This window comes from Peromyscus leucopus, chromosome 1 (assembly GCF_004664715.2).
Source record: "Peromyscus leucopus breed LL Stock chromosome 1, UCI_PerLeu_2.1, whole genome shotgun sequence".
Taxonomy (NCBI): domain Eukaryota; kingdom Metazoa; phylum Chordata; class Mammalia; order Rodentia; family Cricetidae; genus Peromyscus; species Peromyscus leucopus.
Genome location: NC_051063.1, coordinates 55,799,892 through 55,822,871, shown reverse-complemented (window position 1 = coordinate 55,822,871; position 22,980 = coordinate 55,799,892). Strand labels below are relative to the sequence as shown.

Genomic DNA, 22,980 nt, shown 5'->3' with positions numbered 1-22,980 from the left:
GGGGCGTGTAAGGACTCCTCTTTCCCGGCAGGCGCTGCGGCCCGAGGAGGCGCGGGACTTCATTTCCCAGCAGGCATCAGGCGGCGGGCCCCGCGGTGCCTTGTGTGGGATGTAAGCGCGGAGGTGGGCTCGGGGGACCGAGGCCAGGACTCTCCTTGGGACTCGCGGGAGGCTGGTTTGGGTTTGCCTTCTGGACAGGCTCCAGAGGGCCGGGTAGAGGTCACAGGGACCGGGAGGGGTGACCTTTGAGGGTCCCCAGAGAGGTCTCTGGGACGCAGCCTCATCGGGGCTGGGGGTCCCGGGATCGTAAGGAGCAAGAAGGCCCCGCAGCCTTGGTTGAAGGGTCTCAGCGACCGAGCCGCCGCCCGTGAGCGCAGGACGAAGCGGCTGGCGTAGCAGAATTGTGGCGGAGGGTAGAGCCTTCGCCGAGCCTGGGAGGGGGCTCCCCCGCCGAGCCCGACCCTCCCTCCCTCGGCTCGCCCGCAGGCCACCGCCCGCCGCCATGGGGCTGAAGGCCGCCCAGAAGACACTGTTCCCTCTGCGCTCCATCGACGACGTGGTGCGCCTGTTCGCCGCGGAGCTGGGCCGAGAGGAGCCTGACCTGGTGCTCCTCTCTTTGGTCTTGGGATTCGTGGAGCATTTCCTGGCTGTCAACCGTGTCATCCCCACCAACGTGCCCGAGCTCACCTTCCAGCCCAGCCCTGCACCCGACCCTCCTGGCGGCCTCACCTACTTCCCGGTGGCCGACCTATCCATCATTGCTGCCCTCTATGCCCGATTCACCGCCCAGATCCGCGGCGCTGTCGACCTCTCCCTCTACCCTCGAGAGGGGGGCGTTTCCAGTCGGGAACTGGTCAAAAAGGTGTCCGATGTCATATGGAACAGCCTCAGCCGCTCCTACTTCAAGGACCGTGCCCACATCCAGTCCCTCTTCAGCTTCATCACAGGTTGGAGTCAGACAGGTGGTCAGGGGAGCAAACGAATGTTGGCTTACCTCTTCTCGTTGTCAGAACAATATGGTTTACAGCCCCTTTGAGACCTGTAAACCTTGTATAGTGGGGCAGGTATTCTTTCTCCTTTGCAGCAGTGGAGATAGACTCCCGAAGAGGGGGAATGATATTCCAATGTCCGAATGACAGGGGCTGGGACTGGAACCTGATCGTTTGGTATCAGATCTTACCCTCTACTCCTTCAACACCCCCAACCCTGCCACTGATGAGCCACAGGGATCTGGTGGCCCAGCATATGGGGAAAGAGGGTGACAGCAGATTGGGGACGTAGGACAAAGGGATGGATACATTTGAAACAATTAAGTGAGATGATGCCTATGAAAATATTTTGAAAGGAAACACAGACTTGACCTCAAGAAGGCTTAGGACTTGCAAAGTGCTTCAGCTCCTGGTGCATGGTATTGAGCAAGAATCTGATGCTATTTCTGAGCTTAGCAGAAAAAAAGTGTAGAGATGTTAGTCAAGGCGTGGGCCCAGGGTGTGGGCGAGTGGGGGGTTCAAGAGTCATGGGTTTGTTCTCCCTGTTACAGTCTAATAGGTGGACAGTAAGATACTGGGTTAAATCATTATGTTAACAGAAATTATGTTAACAGAAGTACGGCATGTAAAAAGAGAGGGACAGTTTGTGGCTGGGTGGAGCTGAGATCCAGGAAGGTCTCCTGCTGGGGTTGGGTTAATGGGAGAGGTCCTGAGCATAGAAGAGAAGGGGGAGTATGATGGGTAGGAGCTTGTGAGGCTTGGACACAGGCTTGAGAGGTGTTGGGGGGCATGGCCCCCTTCTTCCAGGCCAGAGCTCTCACTCCTGCCCTTCTCTACAGGCACTAAACTGGACAGCTCGGGCGTGGCCTTTGCAGTGGTGGGGGCCTGCCAGGCCTTGGGTCTCCGTGATGTCCATCTGGCCCTGTCTGAGGATCATGCTTGGGTGGTGTTTGGGCCCAATGGGGAGCAGACGGCTGAGGTCACCTGGCATGGCAAAGGCAATGAAGATCGGAGGGGCCAGACAGTCAATGCTGGCGTGGCTGAGCGGGTATTGTATCTCCCCCAATCTCTCCCTATCTTCCCTGGCCACGCTCCTCTCATCCCATCAACCGTCTGTGTGTATGTATCAAGGGGGAAGGCAGATTCAAATTGCCATTCCCTAGAACAGACTGAGATGTCTACTTTTGTGCCTTTCCAAGAGCTGGCTGTACCTAAAAGGATCATACATGCGTTGTGACCGCCAGATGGAGGTGGCGTTCATGGTGTGTGCTATCAACCCTTCCATTGATCTTCACACTGACTCCTTGGAGCTGCTGCAACTGCAGCAGGTGAGCAGACTGCCTCTGCCCAGCCCCCTTCCCCCTCTGTGAAATGGACTGGCCTTTCTCAGGGCTCACCTCTGCCCAGCCCCCTTCCCCCTCTGTGAAATGGACTGGCCTTTCTCAGGGCTCACCTCTGCCCAGGCCCCCTTCCCCCTCTGTGAAATGGACTGGCCTTTCTCAGGGCTCACCTCTGCCCAGGCCCCCTTCCCCCTCTGTGAAATGGACTGGCCTTTCTCAGGGCTCACCTCTGCCCAGGCCCCCTTCCCCTTCTGTGAAATGGACTGGCCTTTCTCAGGGCTCACCTCTGCCCAGGCCCCCTTCCCCTTCTGTGAAATGGACTGGCCTTTCTCAGGGCTCACCTCTGCACAGGCCCCCTTCCCCCTCTGTGAAATGGACTGGCCTTTCTCAATGCTCAAGGGAGAATGGAGTTGAGACATGAAAGGTTTTGCTTTATGAAAGGACTGCGTCTTGAACTCTGGCTCTTCTCTGGTGGAAGGGCCCTGTTGCTTCTGGACACCACTGTACCTGATAGGCGGCTCCCTTCCCCTCACTCACACCTCTTTCCCTTTGGCTCTAGAAGCTGCTTTGGCTGCTATATGACCTAGGACATCTGGAAAGGTCAGTAGAGGGATGTGGTCAGACTAGACCCTGGGGGAGCCAGGGGCCTGGGTGACAGCCTGGGTTTATTATCTCTTCTTAGGTACCCCATGGCACTAGGGAACTTGGCGGATCTGGAGGAGCTGGAGCCCACCCCTGGTCGGCCAGACCCACTCACACTCTATCACAAGGTGAGGGCATCTCAGAAAACAGCAACTCTTTTCTGGGGATTGGGAGGAGGTAGGTGAAAAACGCACTACCTTTAATCCCAGCACTTGGGAGGCAGAGGCAGGTGTATCTCTGTGAGTTCCAGGAAAGGCGCAAAGCTACACAGAGAAACCCTGTCTCGAAAAACCAAAAAAAAAAAAAAAAAAAAAAAAAAAGAAGAAGAAGAAGAAGAACTGTGTGCTGGAGGGTATTTCCCGCCCTACTTTGTATCAGACACATGTATAATGAGGATAGTTGTGGATTTTAGAAGTGCCCTCCAGCCTAGGACTGGCGGAGCCTGGATTTGTCCCGCCAGCCCTGTTTTCAGCCTGCCTCACTGTCTGGCGTAGCGTGTGGGAGCACTGGAGAGGTGTTAGCTTGCTCAGTGTGGTAGGAGGGTGGTTGGCCTTGGAAGTCTTTGTAGAGGAACGTGTGGGGAAGAGACCTGCCCTGGCTCTGAGTGCTGCCCTGCCCCTCTCTAGGCCTTGTTTTATGGGGTCACCACTGTATTGTCTGTAGGTTCGGGCCTGGGATGGAGGTGGGAGAGAGTGGAGAGCACCAGGAGGGGTCAGCAGGGAATGAAGCTAGGATTGGAGTCAGGGAGGACTCTTTGGGGTCCTCCTTTGGTAGCGGACCACTGATGAGGCATTTGTGCTAACCCAGGGTGCTAGCTGGGGGCCGCCTCCCTGAGGTTCCTCTGCTCCACCCTCCAGGGAATTGCCTCGGCCAAGACCTACTACCAGGATGAGCACATCTACCCCTACATGTACCTGGCTGGCTACCACTGTCGCAACCGCAATGTCCGCGAGGCTCTGCAGGCCTGGGCCGACACTGCCACTGTCATCCAAGAGTGAGGATCCCCTGCCAGGGCCTCCAGCCTGTCCTTCTGTCACCTTCCAATTGGTCGTCCAGGAGTGAGACCTGCCCCAAGTCTTGCCCCTCTCTGATCAGCCCCACACAGCCAAGGCTGCCCTTACCCAGGAAGAGGCTTATGCCTCTGCTTCTCTCCGCTCCCCGCCCAAGTTCTTCTGCTCTATAGTCAGTTGTCTTATCTATGGTGCCCCTGTCTCTGCCTAATTTCTAGTCCAGCCCCTACATCCCACTCCTTCATCTCACCTTGAGCTAACATGGTCACCATCGTCTGGATGACAGAAAGTGGGATGTCCCTTTGTGGGGGCATGGTCAACCTGAATCCTGTGTGTTCTCACAGCTACAACTACTGCCGGGAGGATGAGGAGATCTACAAGGAATTCTTTGAAGTGGCCAATGACGTCATTCCCAATCTGCTGAAAGAAGCAGCCAGCCTGCTAGAAGCAGGCGAGGAGCGGCCAGGGGAGCAAGCCCAGGTGAAGGGCAGGACTCCACTGGTCCACCCTCCTACCTAGGCATACTGGATTGCATGGGCAGGACTGGGGAGTCTCTTTGGCTGGAGCCGATAGCATGGGTTTGGGTTTAAGGGACTTGAGGGTGTTTGAGAACTAAAGCCTTTAGGTTGATGTCCATCTCTTTCATGGCCAGGTCCTCACCTGGGCTGGGCTGTAGGTGAGGAAAGGGATACTTCCTCTCCGTGCATGCATACCAAGGGTGGGCTTTATAAAAGGAAGGAGGTCCTGGCTTGCATTTACCTTAACTGAAACCAGGGCTTTGCCCAGAGAGAGCCGGGTCTGATCTCTTCTCCATCTTCCCTCTTGTTCAGGGCACCCAGAGCCAAGGTTCTGCCCTCCAGGACCCAGAGTGCTTTGCCCACCTGCTGCGATTCTATGATGGCATCTGCAAATGGGAGGAGGGCAGCCCCACACCAGTGCTGCATGTAGGCTGGGCCACTTTCCTTGTGCAGTCCCTGGGCCGTTTTGAGGGACAGGTGAGAGGTCCCTGTGCAGGGGGGCGGGAGCTGCAGGTGGGGACAGTAGCCGGTAGGGAGTGAGATCATTGCCGAGCCTGTCTGTGTGAGTACAGACAAAAGGAGACAGAGGGGTGGCCAGGGCCGAGCCAGGGTTCTCACTGGTGACCCACCTTTCCCTTGGCCTGCACTCTTGCTCAGGTACGGCAGAAAGTGCACATAGTTAGCCGCGAAGCCGAGGCAGCAGAGGCTGAAGAACCGTGGGGGGACGAAGCCCGAGAAGGCCGTCGGCGTGGTCCTCGACGGGAGTCCAAACCCGAGGAGCCACCCCCACCCAAGAAGCCCGCACTGGACAAGGGCCCGGGCTCGGGGCAAAGTACAGGGTCAGGACCACCTCGGAAAACGCCAGGGATTGTCCCAGGTACTGCCCGTGGCCCCGAAGTCAGCAGTACTGCTCAGGCTCCAGCCCCCGCGGCATCGCCACCGCCGGAGGGCCCAGTGCTCACTTTCCAGAGTGAGAAGATGAAAGGCATGAAGGAGCTGCTGGTGGCCACCAAGATTAACTCGAGCGCCATCAAGCTGCAGCTCACGGCGCAGTCGCAAGTGCAGATGAAGAAACAGAAAGTGTCCACACCCAGCGACTACACACTCTCTTTCCTTAAGCGGCAGCGAAAGGGCCTCTGAACTGTTGGGGATTCCCTGACCAGGCCCCAGGCCCTGCCCTCACTCTCAGCAGGCTTCACCCTAATTCCCTAACTCAAGCCCAGACTACCCACCGTCCTGGGGGCCCAGAGCTGTCCTGCAGTGACTGGGAACCTTCAGTTCGCTCCTTTAGGCTGTGGCTCGGCTCTTAGAATTTAGCTTTCATCTCCCACCAGCCGGCCAATTGGAACCTCAATGTAGGTACATGCAACCAATCTTTAAAGGTCCAACCCCCGAAATTCAATGGACCGCCATGGGAAGGAACCTTAGTCAAGCCTGAGCAGTTTGGTATTCCTCCCACTTGGGGGCTGAGGTTGACCTTAGCCCAGGAACACTGATGCTACCTGGAAACCTGAGAACCAAGGACTCCATTCAGTCCCTAGGGGTAGATTTCCCACACTTTAGAGTTCCATCATTGGGGAATCCAGTCTCCAGCCCAAAAGAACTTGTTGCTGCCTGAATTTGGAAATTTTCGCTTCCTCGCCTCCCTAACCCTACAGTCCAGGACACGAAGCTTCGACTCTTGTCTGTGAATAATGAGCCTCGCCCCCTTCCTGACCAAACTGGCCCCAGAACAGAGCAGGACCTCTTCCAACCCTCTGGGAACCTCCCCGAGGTCCCGGGAGGAAATCTGCACGGGGTGGGGGAGGGCCAGCCTCTTCCTGTTTTGTACATAGATTTATTTTTTAGTTCAAGGAAGATAAATACATTTTGTTAAAAAAAAAAAAAGTGTGCGTGTTTCATCTGGGAAGTCGAGGATGGGGCGGGGAGTGGACGTCCACTTGCTGTGCCTTTGGATTTTGAACTTCACGCTCCGCACCTGTAGCGCATCGAGAATCCGGGTGGGGAAGAACCTAAGCCCCGCCCCTACTTAGGGGACTTCCCTGCGCAGCCAGGGCGCCTCCTCCTGGCCAGGCAGGCGGAGGGGCATCCCCGGCCTGGCCCCGCCCCGGCCCGGCCCCGCCCCTACGGCCTCCGAGCCTCGGCGCTGCCCCCGCCTGCCCTCCCGCCTCGCCCCGCCCCGCCCCGCGCCGCTCCGCGCCGGCTCCGCAGCTTGAGCCGGCCGGCCGGTCCGGCGCCGGGCCATGGCGCTGTTGCGGGATGTGTCACTGCAGGACCCGCGGGACCGCTTCGAGCTGCTGCAGCGTGTGGGGGCCGGGACCTATGGCGACGTCTACAAGGTGCGCTGTGCGGGGCGGCGGGACGGGCGGGAGTGCAGGAGGAGGGTGCATCCGCACGTCCCGCCGCGGGAGCCCCGGCCCCGCCCCCTCCTCACCCCGCTTCTCGCCTTGCGCTCCTCAGGCCCGTGACACCGTCACGTCCGAACTGGCCGCGGTGAAGATCGTCAAGCTAGACCCAGGTGTGGGCCCGGGTGGGGCCTCTGCGCTCCAGGGAGGCGGGCGCGGGCGCGTGAGCTGGCGGGGGCGGAGAGTTGACATTTCCGAGACCCCCAGAGAGGCTGTCCCCAGGAGAGACTAAGCTGGCACCTGCCCGGCCAAGAGAGAAACACATAGGGGCACCGTCTGGACCACCCCTGTGTGGCCCCCCATAATGCCTTGTGCTCCCCAGGGGACGACATCAGCTCTCTTCAGCAGGAAATCACCATCCTTCGTGAGTGCCGCCACCCCAATGTCGTGGCCTACATTGGCAGCTACCTCAGGTGAGGTTGTTTACCCTCTTACTCCAGACCGCCCTCGTGTGCCCTGCTCTGAGCCAATCCCAGCTCTTTGTACCCCCAGGAATGACCGCTTGTGGATCTGTATGGAGTTCTGTGGAGGGGGGTCGCTGCAGGAGATTTACCACGGTGAGAACCAAACTCCATGGGACCTGGCCTTCCCCCATTCCAACAAAGGGACAGGAGGGCATCCTCCAGGCTGAACTTGGGCTCCTCTCTGCCTCTGACTGGCTGTGTGACCTTGAGAGAATTGCTGTCCTTCTCTGGGCTCAGTATCCCGGCCTAATGTGGCTAACGTCACTTTCCTGTGGTGGTGCCTGCAGCTTCCCACTATGCAGGGTGGCTTGGGAGGGTCACCACATCCCTCAGGCTCCCTCCGCAGCCCTCATACTGTCTGTTTCAGCCACTGGGCCCCTGGAAGAGCGGCAGATAGCCTATGTTTGCCGGGAGGCACTGAAGGTACAGGACTCATAGGCAGCACCCACTTTGGAATCCTCAGGAGTGTGGGCCTAACCCCGCTGGCCCTGTGGGGTGTGGGGCCTTGGGATGGGCTGTCCCTGGGGCTGTGGGTCCTAAGGGGAAGGGGGCCCCAGTTCTGTTGCCGGAAGCAGCCCATTTCCCTCCTGGCTCAGTCACTTCCTGTTTGGGGAGGGGGAGGGGGAAGCGGCTTGGGTGGGGGGCCCCAGTCCTGAGGAGGGGCTCAGGAAAGATGATTAGTGCTGAGTAGCTGTTCTCTTTGTCCCCAGGGGCTCCACCACCTGCATTCTCAGGGGAAAATTCACCGAGACATCAAGGTAGGGGTCAGCCAAGGGCATGGGTCAAGTAAGGAGGAAGCTGCCAGGCACCTGACAGGTCCTTTCTGTGTCCGCCTCCAGGGTGCCAACCTTCTGCTCACTCTGCAGGGTGATGTCAAGCTGGGTCAGTACCGGGGCATGCCATGTGGGTGAGGGTTTAGCAGGGACTCAGAGACCATCATAGAATTGAGTGCTGTGGATCCTAGTCACTTTGCCTCAGTTTCCCCACTTAGGAGATGTAGCAGTATTACCTGCTTGCAAATAGTTGGCTGAGGTCAGCTTGGGAGGGACCTGACATGAGATCAGGTTTTCAGAAATGGAAGAATGGTGACCCCTCTCAGGCCTGGCCTTGCTTGGGACAGTTGTGGCTGGACTCAAGTCCGCCTGGAATAGCCTGGGCCCTGGGGTGGGAAGTAAGAGAGGCCCTGGGGCTGGCAAGGGTCTCTTTTTTTCCTGCAGCGGACTTTGGGGTGTCAGGTGAGCTGACGGCATCTGTGGCCAAGAGGCGGTCTTTCATTGGCACTCCATACTGGTAAGGTGGGGGTGCCCTGGCAATAGGGGTAGGGTCCACAGGTAGGGTGCCTGGCCATCCCATCTGTGACCCTGACTCTAGGATGGCACCAGAGGTCGCTGCTGTGGAACGCAAAGGTGGCTACAATGAGCTCTGTGACGTCTGGGCCCTGGGCATCACTGCCATTGAGCTGGGCGAGCTACAGCCACCGCTGTTCCACCTGCACCCCATGAGGTCAGCCTAGCACATGCCCCTTCCCTGACCCTTGCCCTGCTGACCCTTGACCCATAACCTCACATCCTCCCCAGGGCCTTGATGCTCATGTCGAAGAGCAGCTTCCAGCCGCCCAAGCTGCGAGACAAGACACGTTGGTGAGGACTCACCCAGCAGCTGAGATACCCTTTTCCAGCCGAGGCCTATGGGATGGATGCTCCTGCCAAGGCTTGAGCGTGGTTCCCACCCTAGGCCCCGGACTCAGTGTGGACAGGAAGGAGGGAAGGGCTGGTGCCTTGTGATGGAAGCGTTGCTATTGTGCAACAGCATCTCTGTCCCAGCTGCTCCTTCCTTGGTGGCCAGCCGGCCGGGGCAACTGACAGGATGTTCTGTGCAGAGCTTAACCTGGGTCTGGGGGCGGGGGGCGCTTTTGTGCCCGTTAGGACCCAGAATTTTCACCACTTCCTCAAGCTGGCCCTCACCAAGAACCCTAAGAAGAGGCCCACAGCTGAGAAGCTTCTGCAGGTGGGAGGCAGGGGATGGCCTGGGGACTTGAGGCTCACAGAGAAGACCTGGAAGACAGGGACCAACCTGATCAACCCTTGCTCTTCCAGCACCCATTCACAACCCAGCAGCTCCCGCGGGCCCTCCTTACCCAGCTCCTCGACAAGGCCAGCGACCCCCACCTGGGAACCCTCTCCCCTGAAGACTGTGAGCTGGAGGTAAAGCAGGGACCGGAAGGATGGCCCCACCCACCCCTGGTTGGAAGGGGCCTGCAGGTGGTGTAAGTCGGAATCGCTGGACTTGTGGGGTTCCAACACAGAGCTGCTCTCTAGTCGAGCCCACCCGCCATGAATCTCTTGAGTGGGTCTTGCCTCACTGCACGCCCTCAGGCCCAAGCCAGCCATGACTATGACTAAGCTATTTCCCTTCCTGTGTGGCCTTTGGCAAGTTTCTTGACGTTTCTGTGCCAGTGTTCCCATCTGTGAAATGAGGGTTATTGTATTTCATAGTAACCTTAGAGGGTTGTCATGAAAACAGAACGCCGGATGGATGTCAAGACCTGGAAGAATTCCTGGCGAGGGGTGAGTACTGGGTGCAAGTCTACTGTGTGTGTTCTTTCTTAGACCCAGGATATGTTTCCAGATACCATCCATTCCCGGGGCCATCATGGTCCGGCTGAGAGGACCCCCTCCGAGATCCAGTGTGAGTCTTTTGACAGGGCCAAATGCACCTGTGGATCTGGTGTTATTTTGGGGGTCCATCATGAGACTTTGACCCCCTCCTAACCCCATACTCTGGATCCCTAGTTCACCAAGTGAAATTTGGTGCCCCCCGCCGGAAGGAGACGGATCCTCTCAATGAACCGGTGAGGCACTGGCTGTGTGGAGGGGGGGGGTGTGCGGGGTGGGGTGTGGGGTGGGGGTGGGGGTCAGATGTGCAGATGCAGAAGTGTCCCAAATCAAGGCCAGTCTGAAGCAGGGGTTGCCTGTGTCACCTGGGGTGCTGGGCTGGGGGCCCCTCTTGGGCCGTTTCCTTTAGACGGCACTGGAAAGTGGAAAAGTGGCCGCCCCTGCTAAAACCTGTTTCACAGGACTGAGGACCCCACTTGAGCGTACTCCTCACTCTGCCTGTCACAGGATCCTGCCATCCCCTCTGCTCTTACTGTCCAGTCCCACAGCGCTCCTCTCTCGGCCCCGCCGTCTTACTGTCTCTCTTATCTGTCATTTTGTCTTTTACAAGGCTTCTGTCTCTTGCGAAAACAGTCTCTGTCTGTCTGTCTGGCCTCTCCTGCTGTCCTCCTCTCTCTTTGTTAATGTTGAGACAGGATCTCTGTCTAACGTACTCTAGCTGGCCCTGAACTCTCCCTGTAGTCTAGGCAGGCCTTGAATTTCAGCTCGTTCCTGGCTACTCCCTTCCATCTTGGATACCCTTCTCTTTCTCTTCACCTCTCCCCTGATGTCTGTGCCTTGGTTTCCTCCAGTGGGAGGAGGAGTGGACGCTGCTGGGAAAAGAGGAGCTGAGTGGGTGAGTGGGCAAGCCTGGGGACGCTGAGGGGCAGCCTGGGTCTTATGGAAGACCGACCACTGACCCTTTTCTCTGGCCCAGGAGCCTGCTGCAGTCGGTCCAGGAGGCCCTGGAGGAAAGGTGAGGGGCCCGTACCTGGGATGCGGAAGGCCTCCAGGCCTGGGGGTCAGTCTCTTCTCACACCTCATCACGCCATGTGCTGTGTCCCTGTAGGAGCCTGACCATTCGGCCAGCCTTAGAACTCCAGGTATGGATCGGAAGAGGGTGGAACTGCGAAGTAAGCCGTGTGCACAGGGTGCCTTGGGGTAGAGAGCATCACAGGGCACCTGCTGATGGCCAGGCTGTTTTCTGACCCTCTTGCCAGGAGCTGGACTCCCCAGACGATGCCGTGGGAACCATCAAACGGGCCCCGTTTTTGGGGCTGCCCCTTACTGAGCCAACACCTGATGACAGTGTCCAGTCCTGCTCCCCAGGTGAGGCTCAGACTTGGCAGGCCAGGAGGAATTCTGGGGTAGGGCTGGGGCTTGGAGTCACTGTGGTCTGTGCGTATAGGAACCCTGTCTGCACCTCCACCTGGTCCTGGCAGCCCACCATTGCTGCCCACTGCCTGGGCCACCCTGAAGCAACGGGAGGACCCTGAGGTGAGAGGGCACCAGAGGGGTGGTGGGAGGTGGGCTGTAGTGTGTCACCTTGGCCCTGACTCCTTCCCTCCCATACAGAGATCATCCTGTCACGGCCTTCCTCCCACCCCCAAGGTGCACGTAAGTGTTTCCTGGGCATCCCCAGGCCCTGTTGTCCTGGCCCTTCCCACTGGTCCCTCACCAGCTGCTTGCTTCCTTCCCAGATGGGTGCCTGCTTCTCCAAGGTCTTCAATGGCTGCCCCCTGCAGATCCATGCTGCTGTCACTTGGGTTCACCCTGTGACTCGAGGTGGGCCAGGGGTAGAGCAGAAGCAGTAACCTAGGACAGACACCCTTGGGTTTGGGCCGGGGGGTGTGGCAGCCTCTGACCCCATACCCACGCCCGCAGACCAGTTCCTGGTAGTCGGGGCTGAGGAAGGCATCTACACCCTCAACCTGCATGAGCTGCATGAGGACACACTGGAGAAGGTGAGGCCTCTTGGCTCTGGGGGGCAGAGGCACAGGGGTCCGGGTGCTGACCGCTTGTCCACTGCCTTCGGTCCCAGCTCATCTCCCAGCGCTGCTCCTGGCTCTACTGTGTGAACAACGTCTTGCTGTCGCTCTCAGGTAGGAGGGGGGTGCAGGGGCAGCCAGAGCGCCCCTCCCCAAACTTCCTCTGAGCCCTGTGTGATTTTTTCCCCTTCTGCTTCAGGGAAATCCACGCACATCTGGGCGCATGACCTTCCGGGGCTTTTTGAGCAGCGGAGACTGCAGCACCAGGCGCCCCTCTCCATCCCTACCAACCGCATCACTCAGCGCATCATCCCCAGGTCAGCAAGTGGGGGGTGTGGAGGAGGTCCAGAATAGTGCCGGCTGGACGGGACTCTGCCAGGGTCTTAGCAATCACTTAGGCCCTTTCCGTCCCTGAGGCTGTTTCCTCCTGGGCAGGACAGTTGGTGGCCTCGCCTGCTGTCCCCCGGGCTTGTCGGAATGCACAGAGGGATGTGGGTGTGGAAGTGCTTTGTAGATGGCGGGGCTGTGGGCCCTGAGCTGGGCCTGGCACATGAGTCAAGAGAAACCCTGCTTTGGAGAAACAAAGGACTCCCGGAGGGGCGGGGGTAGAGTTGGAGAGAGTGTTCTGGAAGTCAGGAGGCTGAGACAGCTCGGAGGTAGAGGAAACATTCCAGTGCTTGGGGGGGGGCGGGGGGGGGCAGTGTGTGCAGGTGGGGCCACGGAAGCAAGGCCTGGGCAGCGCCGTGGTGGTATTTGGCCTGAGGGCTGAGAGCCGCACAGGTGGCCGAAGCCTTCCTCTGTTGCCAAGCCTCGGACTTGGACTCTGTCCAGGGGACAGCAGCGCCGTCAGCATTTCAAAGGAGCCTATTGTGTTCGGGTCAGTACGCTTCGGGCGAGAGGTGGTTCAGCTCACTGTCTGAGAGCCGGGCTGCTGTGGTGGCTTGTGCCTGACATTCCAGCAGTCAGGAGACAGAGGCAAGGAAGATCGCGAGTTTGAGGCCAGCCTGGGCTACAGAGGAGAAGACTTTGTCTCAAAAACAAAAACATGGGGGTGCATGCCTGTAATCTCGGTACATGGGAGGTAGGGGCAGGAGAGTCAGGAATTCATGGTTATCCTTGTCTACCTATTGAGTTTGAGGCTAGCCTGAGCTACGCGAGTTCCTGTTTCTAAAAACAGAATAATAGATGGGTCACATAGAGGGCTACAGTCGGGATGGTATTTGGGCAGCAGGACGGTCAGGTCTGGACACGGGCTGCAGAGGAGCCCACCGCAGAAGAGAAGCAGCTCAGCATTAATGTGCGGTGTGCGGTGCAGCTGTTAGCTGGTGACCATGTAGCCGGTGTCGTCCTCATACGCCGTTGGCATTGTGCAGGGCTCCAGGACATCTGTGGACTGAAGGGACCTGTGCCCCTTTCTCTTTATGCCGTTCTTTTGTGGAGAGGAGGAAGATAGATGGTAGACCTAGAAAAATGAGGCTCTTTGGCAGTGATGACTCAGAGCCCACGCCGTGGGGAAGAGTAGGATGAAGAAGAAGACTTTGAAGGGCTGTTCCGAAAGCCTTCAGTGAGAAAGCGCTATTTGAGCCAAGACTGAGGAAAGGGCTGAGGCCGTGGCCTGCTGGCAGAGTGCTTGCCTGGCATATATGGGCCTCCATTTAGTCCCCAGCTCTGTAGGAAGAACCTAGGACTTGGAGGAGTATGGGGCTGGCAGGATTGCTCAGTGGGTAAAGACACCTGCCACCTGATGATCCGATTTCAAATCCTGGGACCAGTTGATGGAATGAGAGATCAACAGGCTGTTCTCTGACCTCCACATGCACAGCTTGGTATACACACGTGCGCGCACGCATGCGTGCGCACGCGCGCGCGCGCACACACACACACACGAATGCATGATAAGAAAAAAATAAATTTATTGGTTTTCTGAGACAAGGTTTCTCTGTGTAGCGCTGGCTGTCCTAAAACTTGCTCTGTAGACCAGGCTGGCCTCGAACTCACAGAGATCTGCCTGCCTCTGCCTCCCTGAGTGCTGGGATTAAAGGCGTGCGCCAACCCCGCCCTAGCAGTGGAGGTGTGGGCTGCAGTCGGAGTAAAGAAAGTGAAGATTGGTCTGGTTCTGCTTTGCAAGTGGAGCCCGCAGGATTTCCTGGTGATAGGTGGTGTTTGGAAGGGAAAGGGGAGTCAAGGCTGAGTGCCCGGCTTCTGGCCCAGGCTGAGGGAAGGATGGAGCTGTCATCAGCTGTGAGTGACGTCAGAGTCTGGGCTGATTTCAGATTGGCCACATTAAATAAAGCATAAGCCTGTCATCTCAGCATTCAAAAGCTGAGGCAGGAGGATTACTGAGGTTTGATGCTATAGTGTGAGACCCTGGCTTAAAACTTGCATTTCAGCTGGGCGGAGGTGGCGCACGCCTTTAATCCCAGCACTCAGGAGGCAGAGCCAGGCGGATCTCTGTGAGTTCTAGGTCAGCCTGGTCTACAGAGTGAGTTCCAGGACAGGCACCAAAACTACACAGAGAGACCCTGTCTCGAAAAACAAAAAACAAAAAATAAAACAAGGGGTTGGGGATTTAGCTCAGTGGTAGAGCACTTGCCTAGCAAGCGTAAGACCCTAGGTTCAGTCCTCAGCTCCTGGAAAAAACAAACAAAAACCTTGCATTTCAAAAGATGCACCCATATTCTTTGTGAGTGGGACCTCCCTAGTCCATCTGGGAGAACCGGAATGCCAAGAACAGTGGGCCAGGTAGGGACCCCAGTATTACTATGACCAAGCCAGGCCAGGGGCAGCAGTATTGGGGAGACCCGGAAGAGACCCTTATCTGCAGAGCTCACACCAAGCCTGGATGTGGTGTCCTGTGGCCTCTGGGCTTCCCGGGCCTTCATTCTGACATCACCTCAGGCAGCCGGCTTAGCAGAGTCCTGGCAAGTCGGGCAGCTTTGAGCCTGTGTCTACTTTGAACATAAAGAAGGGAAGAGATGGAATTCTTTAGAGGAAACACGAGATGCAAACCTACCCAGATGCTGGCCGGTGGGCGAGTGGGAGGAAAAGGAAGGGCAGAGGGCAGTGCAGTGAGGCAGACGCTGCTTCCTCCCAGGGGCCTGTCCTGGCAGGCGCACAGACAGGACCTGAGTCACGGGGAGGAGATTGCCCTGTTAACAGCTTAGTTCCTCAGATGAAGAAACAGTCTCAAATGGTCAGTCCCCTGAGGGCATGGGGGACTCCCCATGAGACAGCCACCCACTGGCCCCACAGGGCCCTAAGCCTCAGCTATAGGTACAGAAGGCAGGCCATTTACTGTTTGAAGTCTATGTTTCCCAGGGCCTGCTTTTGAAATGGGTTGAGTATGCTCAAGCTGGGACCTGTCTCAGCTTCTGGTCTCCACGCTAGCTGCTTCACCTGGCAGTGAGGAAGCAGACACACAGAGATGAAGGTACCTTTTTAAAACCAGCACTGGGGAGGCAGAGCCAGGTGGGTCTCTGAGTTCGAGGCCAGCCTGGGCTACAGAGGGAGATCCAGGACAGCCAGGACTGTTTCATAGAGAAGCCCTGTCTAAATAAATAAAGAAAGCCGCACAGGACCTAGGGTGGTGATTTTAACTTATAATCCTAACACTTGGGAGATGAAGGCAAGCGCAAGAGGATTGCCCCAAAGCCTGAGCTAACCTGGGCTACTGAGTAAGACTCTGTCAAAAACTAAATGAGGGCTGGTGAGATAGCTTGTCAGGGAAAGGCGGTCACTGCCAAGCCTGATGGCCTGTGTTCCGTCTCAGGGACGCACACGGTGGAAAGGGGAACCGGCTCCTGCAGGTTACCCTCTGCCCTCCACATGTGTGCCATGAAGTCCTGCCCTCCACGGTCAGTCGGCCAACCCATGTAGAGAATCACTTCCTTTCTCGTAGTTTACATTTATTATTATTACTATTATTTGCTTTTGTTTGTTTGAGACAGGGTCTCTCTACATAGTCCTGGCTGTCCTGGAACTCACTCTGTAGACCAGGCTAGCCTTGAAGTCACAGAGATCCTCCTGTCTCTAGCTCCCAAGGGCTGGGATTAAAGGTGTATGCCACCATGCCCAATTACATTTATTATTTTTGGGGGGTGTGATTCATGTGCCAGAGTATTCAAGTAGAGGTCAAAAGACAACTTACAGGAATAATTTTTCTCAGTCAACCACATGGATCCCAGGAATTGAGTTCATGTTGTAAGTCTTTAAGGCAGATGCCTCTACCTAATGAGCCATCTAGCCAGCCCAAGAAAAGTTGAAAAAGAAGAAAGACAAAAAATGGGGGGGGGGGGTCACAGATGGCACTGAATCTGGTGACTCAGGCTTTTAATAAGTACCTGGAAAGCTGCAGCAAGATGATCAGGAGTTTTAGACTAGCCTGGGCTACATGAACCCTGTCACCGGAAACTTACAAATGACCCAGGACTGGAGAGATGGCTCAGTGGTTAAGAGCACTTACTGCTCTTCTAGGAGAACTGGATTCAGGTTCCCATCACCCACACACATGGTAGCTCACAACGACCTGTAACCTCAGTTTCAGGGCATCTGGTGCCTTCTCACCTTTGCAGGCTCTAGACAAATACAGTGTACATACATACATGCAATCAAACATTCATACACACAAAAATCAGCTTAAAAAAAAAAACCCCAAAACAAAAGAACAGACAACCCTTCCTAGGGCCCCAGGCTAGGGAGCCCAAGATGCTCACAGCGCCTCAGTCCCTTGCAGCTCTTACAGGCACATTGCTGCACCTCATGGAGCCTAGTGTGTCATCCGTAAGGCAGGAGAGGACAGTGACCGCCTCACAGAGCCTTCCTGGGTGGCTCCCAGAACATACGCTGATTTTCACCTTACAGGCGCTTTGCCCTGTCCACCAAGATTCCCGACACCAAAGGCTGCCTGCAGTGCCGTGTGGGTAAGAGCTGGCCGTGTGGGGCTGGGAGAGGTTCCGTGAGTCCCAGCCCTTGCCCACCACCCTCCTTCTCCTGCAGTCCGCAACCCCTACACAGGCAGCACCTTTCTGCTGGCCGCCCTGCCTGCCAGCCTGCTTCTGCTGCAGTGGTATGAGCCCCTGCAGAAATTCCTGCTGCTGAAGGTAGGAGCCCAGAGGGCCCTTGGGTGGCAGAGTGCCTGAAGGAGAAACAGAGTCTAGCCTCTCTGCTGTCCCTCAGAACTTTTCCAGCCCCCTGCCCAGCCCGGCAGGGATGCTGGAGCCGCTGGTGCTAGACGGGAAGGAGCTGCCCCAGGTGTGTGTGGGCGCAGAGGGGCCCGAGGGACCTGGCTGCCGAGTCCTCTTCCATGTCTTGCCCCTGGAGGCTGGACTGACTCCAGACATACTCATCCCGCCTGGTGAGCAGCTGGGTGTTACAGGGAGGGCAGAGGTGAGGGAGGGCACACTTCAGACCAGGCTCTCTGATCGGGGGGTCCCGTGAAGGATGTCATTAGACTAGCCTGGGCACAGGCACAGGCCTATGGTCCCTCTTCTGAGGCTGCAGCAAGAGGGCTGCATGAACCCCTGAGTTAGATGCCAGCCTGGCTAATATAACTAACAATCCTAAGCTTTAAGAAAAAAGGAAGAAGAAAAAAAAAAAAAGGCATGGTGGTATAAATATTTGGCAGGCTGAGTCAGTAAGATCCTGAGTTTGAGGCCAGCCTGGGCTATATAGAGTTCTAGGCAGCCTGACCTACATAGTGTGGTCCAGTGTCACAAGCAAAATAGGTCTAGGCATGGTGGCACATGTATTTAATACCAGCACTCAGGAGGCAGAGGCAGGTGTATCTGTGAGTTCGAGGCCAGCCTGGTCTACAGAGCGAGATCCAGGACAGGCACCAAAACTATACAGAGAAACGCTGTCTCGAAAAACAAAACAAAACAAAACAAAACAAAAAAAAAGGTTTGGTAGCCAAGGAAAAGCTGGCTGCCTGTGCATAAGCCTGAGCCAGCAGCAGCAGGAAGAGGATCTCTGGCCAGGTAGGGACTGGAGGCTTCCATTCTGAGCAGGGAAGGATGACATCTCACCCATGAGGACAGCTGGGCAGTGGGTAGAGAAGGAAAGGCTCCTGGTGCCAGGCCCCCCGCAGGATTTCATTCCTAATTTTCCTGTTGCTTTTTTTTTTTAAATAAAGATTTATTTATTTATTATGCAATATATTACATATACAGTATTCGGTCTGCATGTTTGCCTACATGTCAGAAAGAAGGCATCAGACCTCATTATAGATGGTTGTGAGCCACCATGTGGTTGCTGGGAATTGAACTCATGACCTCTGGAAGATCAGTCAGTGCTCTTAACCTCTGAGTCATCCCTCCAGCCCCTTGCTTAAAAAAAAAATATATTTTTTAGATTTATTTTACTTAATGAGTATGGATGCTTTGCCTTCGTGACCACATGTGTGCCTTGGATGTCAGAAGAGGGTGACTTGGAGTTCCAGAGGGTTGTGAGCCATTATGTTGGGTGCTGGGAATCAAACCTGCATCCTCAGGAAGAGCAGCCAATGCTCTTAACCACTGAGCCATCTCTGAAGCCCCCTCAGTCTTAATTCTTACAACAGCCTTGGAAGTAGGCTTTGTCATGTCTGAGTTACCAAAGAGAAAAATTAAGTTCACAGAGAAGGGACTTATGCCAGGTCACACATCTAGTGATTCTCACAGCCTAGTGTGTCTGACCCCAGAGGCTCCTTAGGACTCTGGACCCATCCTCACTCCTAGGAAGCCTAAGAGCAAGTCCCTTGTTCTGAGTGTGATCCCATAGGGCTTGTGTGAAGTGAAATGGAGTTGTTCAGGACTGGCTGTACATGTCCCCTTAGTCCTTGGAATGCTAGAGTAGGCTGGTGGTTCAAACAGGCTTTGCCTCGCCTCTCTGCCCACAGAGGGGACACCAGGCTCCGCTCAGCAGGTGATCCAAGTGGACAGGGACACGGTCCTGGTCAGCTTCGAACGTGAGTGCCCTAGGGTCAGGGTTGGAGGGTTCTAGCAGGCCCAAGCATGGCAACCATGGCACTGGCAGGCCCTGCCCTTCTCCCCGTTCCCTCTACCTTGCAAAACCGTTAGATTACATCCTAAAGCTCGTCACCAAGGTCTGTTCCCTTATTTGACCACTTCCTCCTCCTGAGGCTGACTACCAAAGTCCAGCTATCAATGTATTGAAGTCCAGCAATCAGAAGCCCCTTTTGGCTGCCTGAATTAACATGCCCAATGAAAATTAACCAACTCATCCTGACAAGGGTTCCCCTTTCCCTTTATAAACTGCCATTTGCCTGTGGGCGTGTCTGCCTCCCCTCTATCCAGAGGTGGTCCTTTGTCCCTCTGAGGCAAATATCTTCTTCCCCTTCCCCTCCCTTGTTCCCTTCCCCTTGTCCCTCATCTTCTGTCTCTTGTCTTTGTCTCTTATTCCCTGACCTTTGTCTCCTTTGTGCTGAGAACTTGATCTTGGGGTGTCTTGTGCCGATTTTGAGGTCCTTTCAGTGGTGAGGAAGGCCGTCCACGAAGGGGGTCCCCTATCCTCCACCCACCCGCTCTCTCCCTGTGCAGGCTGTGTGAGGATCGTTAACCTGCAGGGTGAGCCCACCTCTGCACTGGCCCCGCAGCTCACCTTTGACTTCCCTATTGAGACTGTGGGTGAGTAAGCCAGATGTGGGTATGGCAGCATCCACAGTCCGGAAGCATGTGTGACTGAGTCAGGGCTAGGGTTGGCAGTGGGACCAGGGCAGATTCCCTACTCCTGTTGGGGAGCCATTCTGGTCACCCTGGATCAGTGAGGGTCCGTCGGTCGCCCTGGGTCAGGCCCTATGGCAAGGATCGGGGGATTCGTTGAATGTAGGGTCAACAGAGCTCATTCTTCAGTCTGCCTGCAGGACAGTGTGCTGGCTTTCTGGAGCCATGGCATGCAGGGCCGAAGCCTTGACACCAACGAGGTGAGTGGGACTCGGGGACCTGACTGCCTCCAACTCCGAGGGCCCTGTAAGAAAGGACCTGCTGGGATGGTCTCAGAGTCCCTTGTCTTCCAGGTGACTCAGGAGATCACAGATGAGACCAGGATCTTCCGAGTGCTGGGAGCCCACAGGTGGGTAACGGTGGCACCTGAAATGCACCTTCTCTTGCGGATACCACCCCAGGCTCGAGATGGGGGGGTTCGCCTGGCTTTCCTGCCTTGCTCCCCTTGTGCCTCTCCCCCCACCAGGGACATCATCCTGGAGAGCATTCCCACTGACAACCCCGGAGCACACAGCAACCTCTACATCCTCACGGGTCACCAGAGCAGCTACTGAGATGGCGCCCTGGCGGCGCCCAGGCCTCGGTTGTCACCTCCAGCCTCTGCTGGGGCCCCGGAGGGCCGACTTAATTCTGAGAAGTGTTGGGGAGCAGGGAGGGGAGGTAGCCCACCCCCCTCAGCAATAACTGAACCAGAGGAAGCTGCGACCACCTACCCTCCCTGCAGTGTTATCCCCCCAGTGCAGGGGGCCCTGGGCGGGATGGGGCTGCCTGGCTGATCCATTCCATTTTCTCATTTTTCCTTTCTGTTCTTTCTGCCAAGAGCCTGCCCCAGGTTCTATCCTGGGCAACATGTATTTAAGAGAGAATTATATTGGTATTAAAGCTGGTTGGTTTTATCCCATTAGTCCCTCTGAGGTGGAGAGGGGTCGAGCCCCCCCACTTCTGCCCCTTTCTCTTCTCCTCACGCTCTGTCCTGCAGGACACTTTCCTGTAAGTACTTGGTTGGTCTCAGGCATGCACCGTGGAAGGGCAGTCCGCTGGTGCTCGGGGGAGTCTAGACTCAGGTGACACAAGCCAGTGGTCCAACATCCATCTTGGACCTGTATCTTCCTGGTCCCTGCCCAGAGCAGCCCTCACTCAGTTTTATAGATTGAGACATCTGCTGTAGTTTGGCGTCTTGTGGATGCATGCACAGAATTACAGGCAAAGGGACCTGTCCAGGGCAGCCTTGCCTCAAGTAGGCTCTTGCTTGTCGTCTGTGGGAGGATGCTGGAAGCTAGCCAAGGAGCTAGCCACCATGTCCATGACCATTTCTGGGATCTGTGCCCTGGCCCTGGCTGCAGGGTCCCACTACAGACCTGTAACAGTACAGTGAAGCATCAGCTTAGCCGGGAAGATGGATCTGGGTCTCTTTAGTGTTCATTCATTCCATGCCAGGCCGGGTGGTCACTACCAAGATACGGCTCAACCCCAAGAAACATGTTGGAGCCCATGTCCCTGGTGGCTCAGCTTGTGCTTCATATTGCCCTCCCTTAGTCCCCTTGCAAAGGGCTCAGAGCCCCCAGGGCCAGGTGCCCCCTCCCCTGTGGCCCCAGATACTGGCTTGCCAGTGACCAAGGCCACTGAAGGGAGGGTGGGGCACACAGAGCCAGGCCTGTGGGCACTAACGGGGGTTGTGGAGCCAAGGTCCAGAGCTCAGTGCTCTGTTCCAGCTCATTGCCCCCTCCTGACATTTAGAGCAAATGTTGGCAGAGAAAGGTCTTAGGCCTGGTGTGCTGGCTGCAAGTGCTTGGCAGCTTAGTGAAGCAACGGGTGGGTGAGTGGGTAGACAGCAGCTCATGTGACTGGAATCTGTGGCCCTTGTGGCTGTCACTGTCCCGTCTTCAGAGCCTCGATTGCTTGGTTTCTAGTGACCAAGAGGGTTGCTTGGCTGCATAGGGAGCCAGGCCTGGAAGAGGGACGGAGCATATGTCCTCAGTGAGACTCCAAATCATCTGAAGGGTCAAGGGAGATAGGGCTACACAGGAAAATCCTAGGTTCCTATCTCCCGGATTTCTTGGGAGCATGCTGGGGGTGGGGGAGAGAGGGGTTGCCAGCCGCCCACACTTAACCCAGGTGCCCTGGGAGAACGGGCCTCAGACTTCAGAGCAGTGGGCTGCACACAGTGCCACCTTGTGGCAGGTGGCTCAGCGCGGAGTCCATCTGAAAAGGAGGTTTAGGGGTGTAGTATGCCAAAGTGAGGCCTGTGAAAGGAAAGGCCCACGGATAGGGTTGGGTGCCACAAGCCAAAGACAGGGCAAGCCAGGAATATGCACTGAAAGATGTAACTTTATTTATATATTTGTTTATAGACAGCCTTTTTCAAATACAAAAGAGACTTCGATGAAGCCGACTGTGGTGAATGCCTGTGACCCCGGCACTCAGGAGGCAGAGGCAGGAGGACTGTCTGAGTTGTAGTCCAGCCTGGGCTACATAGTGAATTCCAGGCCAGCCAAGGTTATATGTAGTAAGATCCTGCCTCAAAAATAAATAAAACTTGTCTCTCCTTTGTCCTCCAGTCCCTTCTAGAAGTATTTATGATATTTAAACAATTCGGTATATTTTTATTCACATGGCAACAGTCCATAGATCCTGCTGGCTCTCTGAAAATACATTCTGGAGATCTTTCCATTATCAGCCTGGCCTATTTTTGTATAGCTCGTGCGGGGTGGTACATGTTTCAGGTAAATGATGTTAACTGAAAGGTCCTTATTGACGGAATGTATTTCTACTTTAATATCACAAACCACACTGCAATAAAGAACTCCTGTGTCTGAGCCACTCTGTGTACTCAAGTGTGTTTCTGGGGGATCAGTTCCTGGAAGTGGCATCTCTGGGTTGGAGTGGCTCTATTTGCCACGGCGAGGTACCATACAAATGCCCTCTGTGGGTGTTACCTGTGGGATGGGGACTCTTCATCATCTGTGGATAGAGATACATCACCAGTTATGGTGACTCACACCTGTCACCCAGCACTTGAGAGTCCGAGGCAGGAATGCCAGCTAGGACTACATACCACGACCCTGCATGAAAAAAGCAGAACAGAGAACATGAGCTCACTAGCATGTTCAACAAACAGGCCTGTGCCAGAGGGCACATGGGAAAGCCCTGGTGCAGCGCATCCCTGAAGGTGCGGAGGAGCCTCTGGAATGAGCAAGGGAAAGTGATGTGGAGCACAGGGCAGGGCCACATTCACTGAGCTTGGTTTTCCCC

At 56.1% G+C, this 22,980-nt stretch overlaps 2 protein-coding genes across 4 annotated transcripts; both read left to right on the top strand.

Annotated features, from left to right (window-relative positions):
- The first annotated feature begins 13 nt into the window (after nucleotides 1-13).
- Nucleotides 14-6,382, top strand: Men1 (menin 1). Of its 2 annotated transcripts, none has more exons than XM_028853734.2 (10): nucleotides 14-111; nucleotides 487-947; nucleotides 1,829-2,037; nucleotides 2,189-2,317; nucleotides 2,889-2,929; nucleotides 3,012-3,099; nucleotides 3,829-3,965; nucleotides 4,326-4,461; nucleotides 4,812-4,976; nucleotides 5,157-6,382. In XM_028853734.2, coding segments are annotated over exons 1-10 (1,851 nt in total). In that variant the 5' UTR covers nucleotides 14-109; the 3' UTR covers nucleotides 5,640-6,382. The 2 variants fall into 2 exon arrangements, with proteins under 2 accessions (XP_028709567.1, XP_028709568.1); XM_028853735.2 differs by having other exon boundaries at nucleotides 19-123.
- A 281-nt stretch (nucleotides 6,383-6,663) lies between these two features.
- Map4k2 (mitogen-activated protein kinase kinase kinase kinase 2) lies at nucleotides 6,664-22,546 on the top strand. Of its 2 annotated transcripts, none has more exons than XR_005092043.1 (32): nucleotides 6,664-6,838; nucleotides 6,960-7,017; nucleotides 7,227-7,317; nucleotides 7,397-7,461; nucleotides 7,736-7,791; nucleotides 8,079-8,126; nucleotides 8,208-8,250; nucleotides 8,586-8,658; nucleotides 8,740-8,871; nucleotides 8,946-9,008; nucleotides 9,294-9,375; nucleotides 9,465-9,572; nucleotides 9,978-10,056; nucleotides 10,161-10,219; nucleotides 10,835-10,878; nucleotides 10,960-10,998; nucleotides 11,092-11,125; nucleotides 11,243-11,351; nucleotides 11,431-11,519; nucleotides 11,598-11,639; nucleotides 11,723-11,807; nucleotides 11,907-11,986; nucleotides 12,064-12,124; nucleotides 12,210-12,327; nucleotides 16,871-16,929; nucleotides 17,006-17,109; nucleotides 17,186-17,363; nucleotides 18,885-18,953; nucleotides 19,546-19,632; nucleotides 19,869-19,928; nucleotides 20,022-20,077; nucleotides 20,195-20,230. XR_005092043.1 is itself a non-coding variant. In XM_028853721.2 (32 exons), the coding sequence occupies exons 1-32, from the start codon at nucleotides 6,743-6,745 to the stop codon at nucleotides 20,280-20,282; spliced, it is 2,466 nt and encodes an 821-aa protein (XP_028709554.1). In that variant the 5' UTR covers nucleotides 6,665-6,742; the 3' UTR covers nucleotides 20,283-22,546. The 2 variants fall into 2 exon arrangements, 1 of the variants encoding a protein (XP_028709554.1); XM_028853721.2 differs by having other exon boundaries at nucleotides 6,665-6,838; nucleotides 19,858-19,928; nucleotides 20,195-22,546.
- Nucleotides 22,547-22,980: the final 434 nt, after the last annotated feature.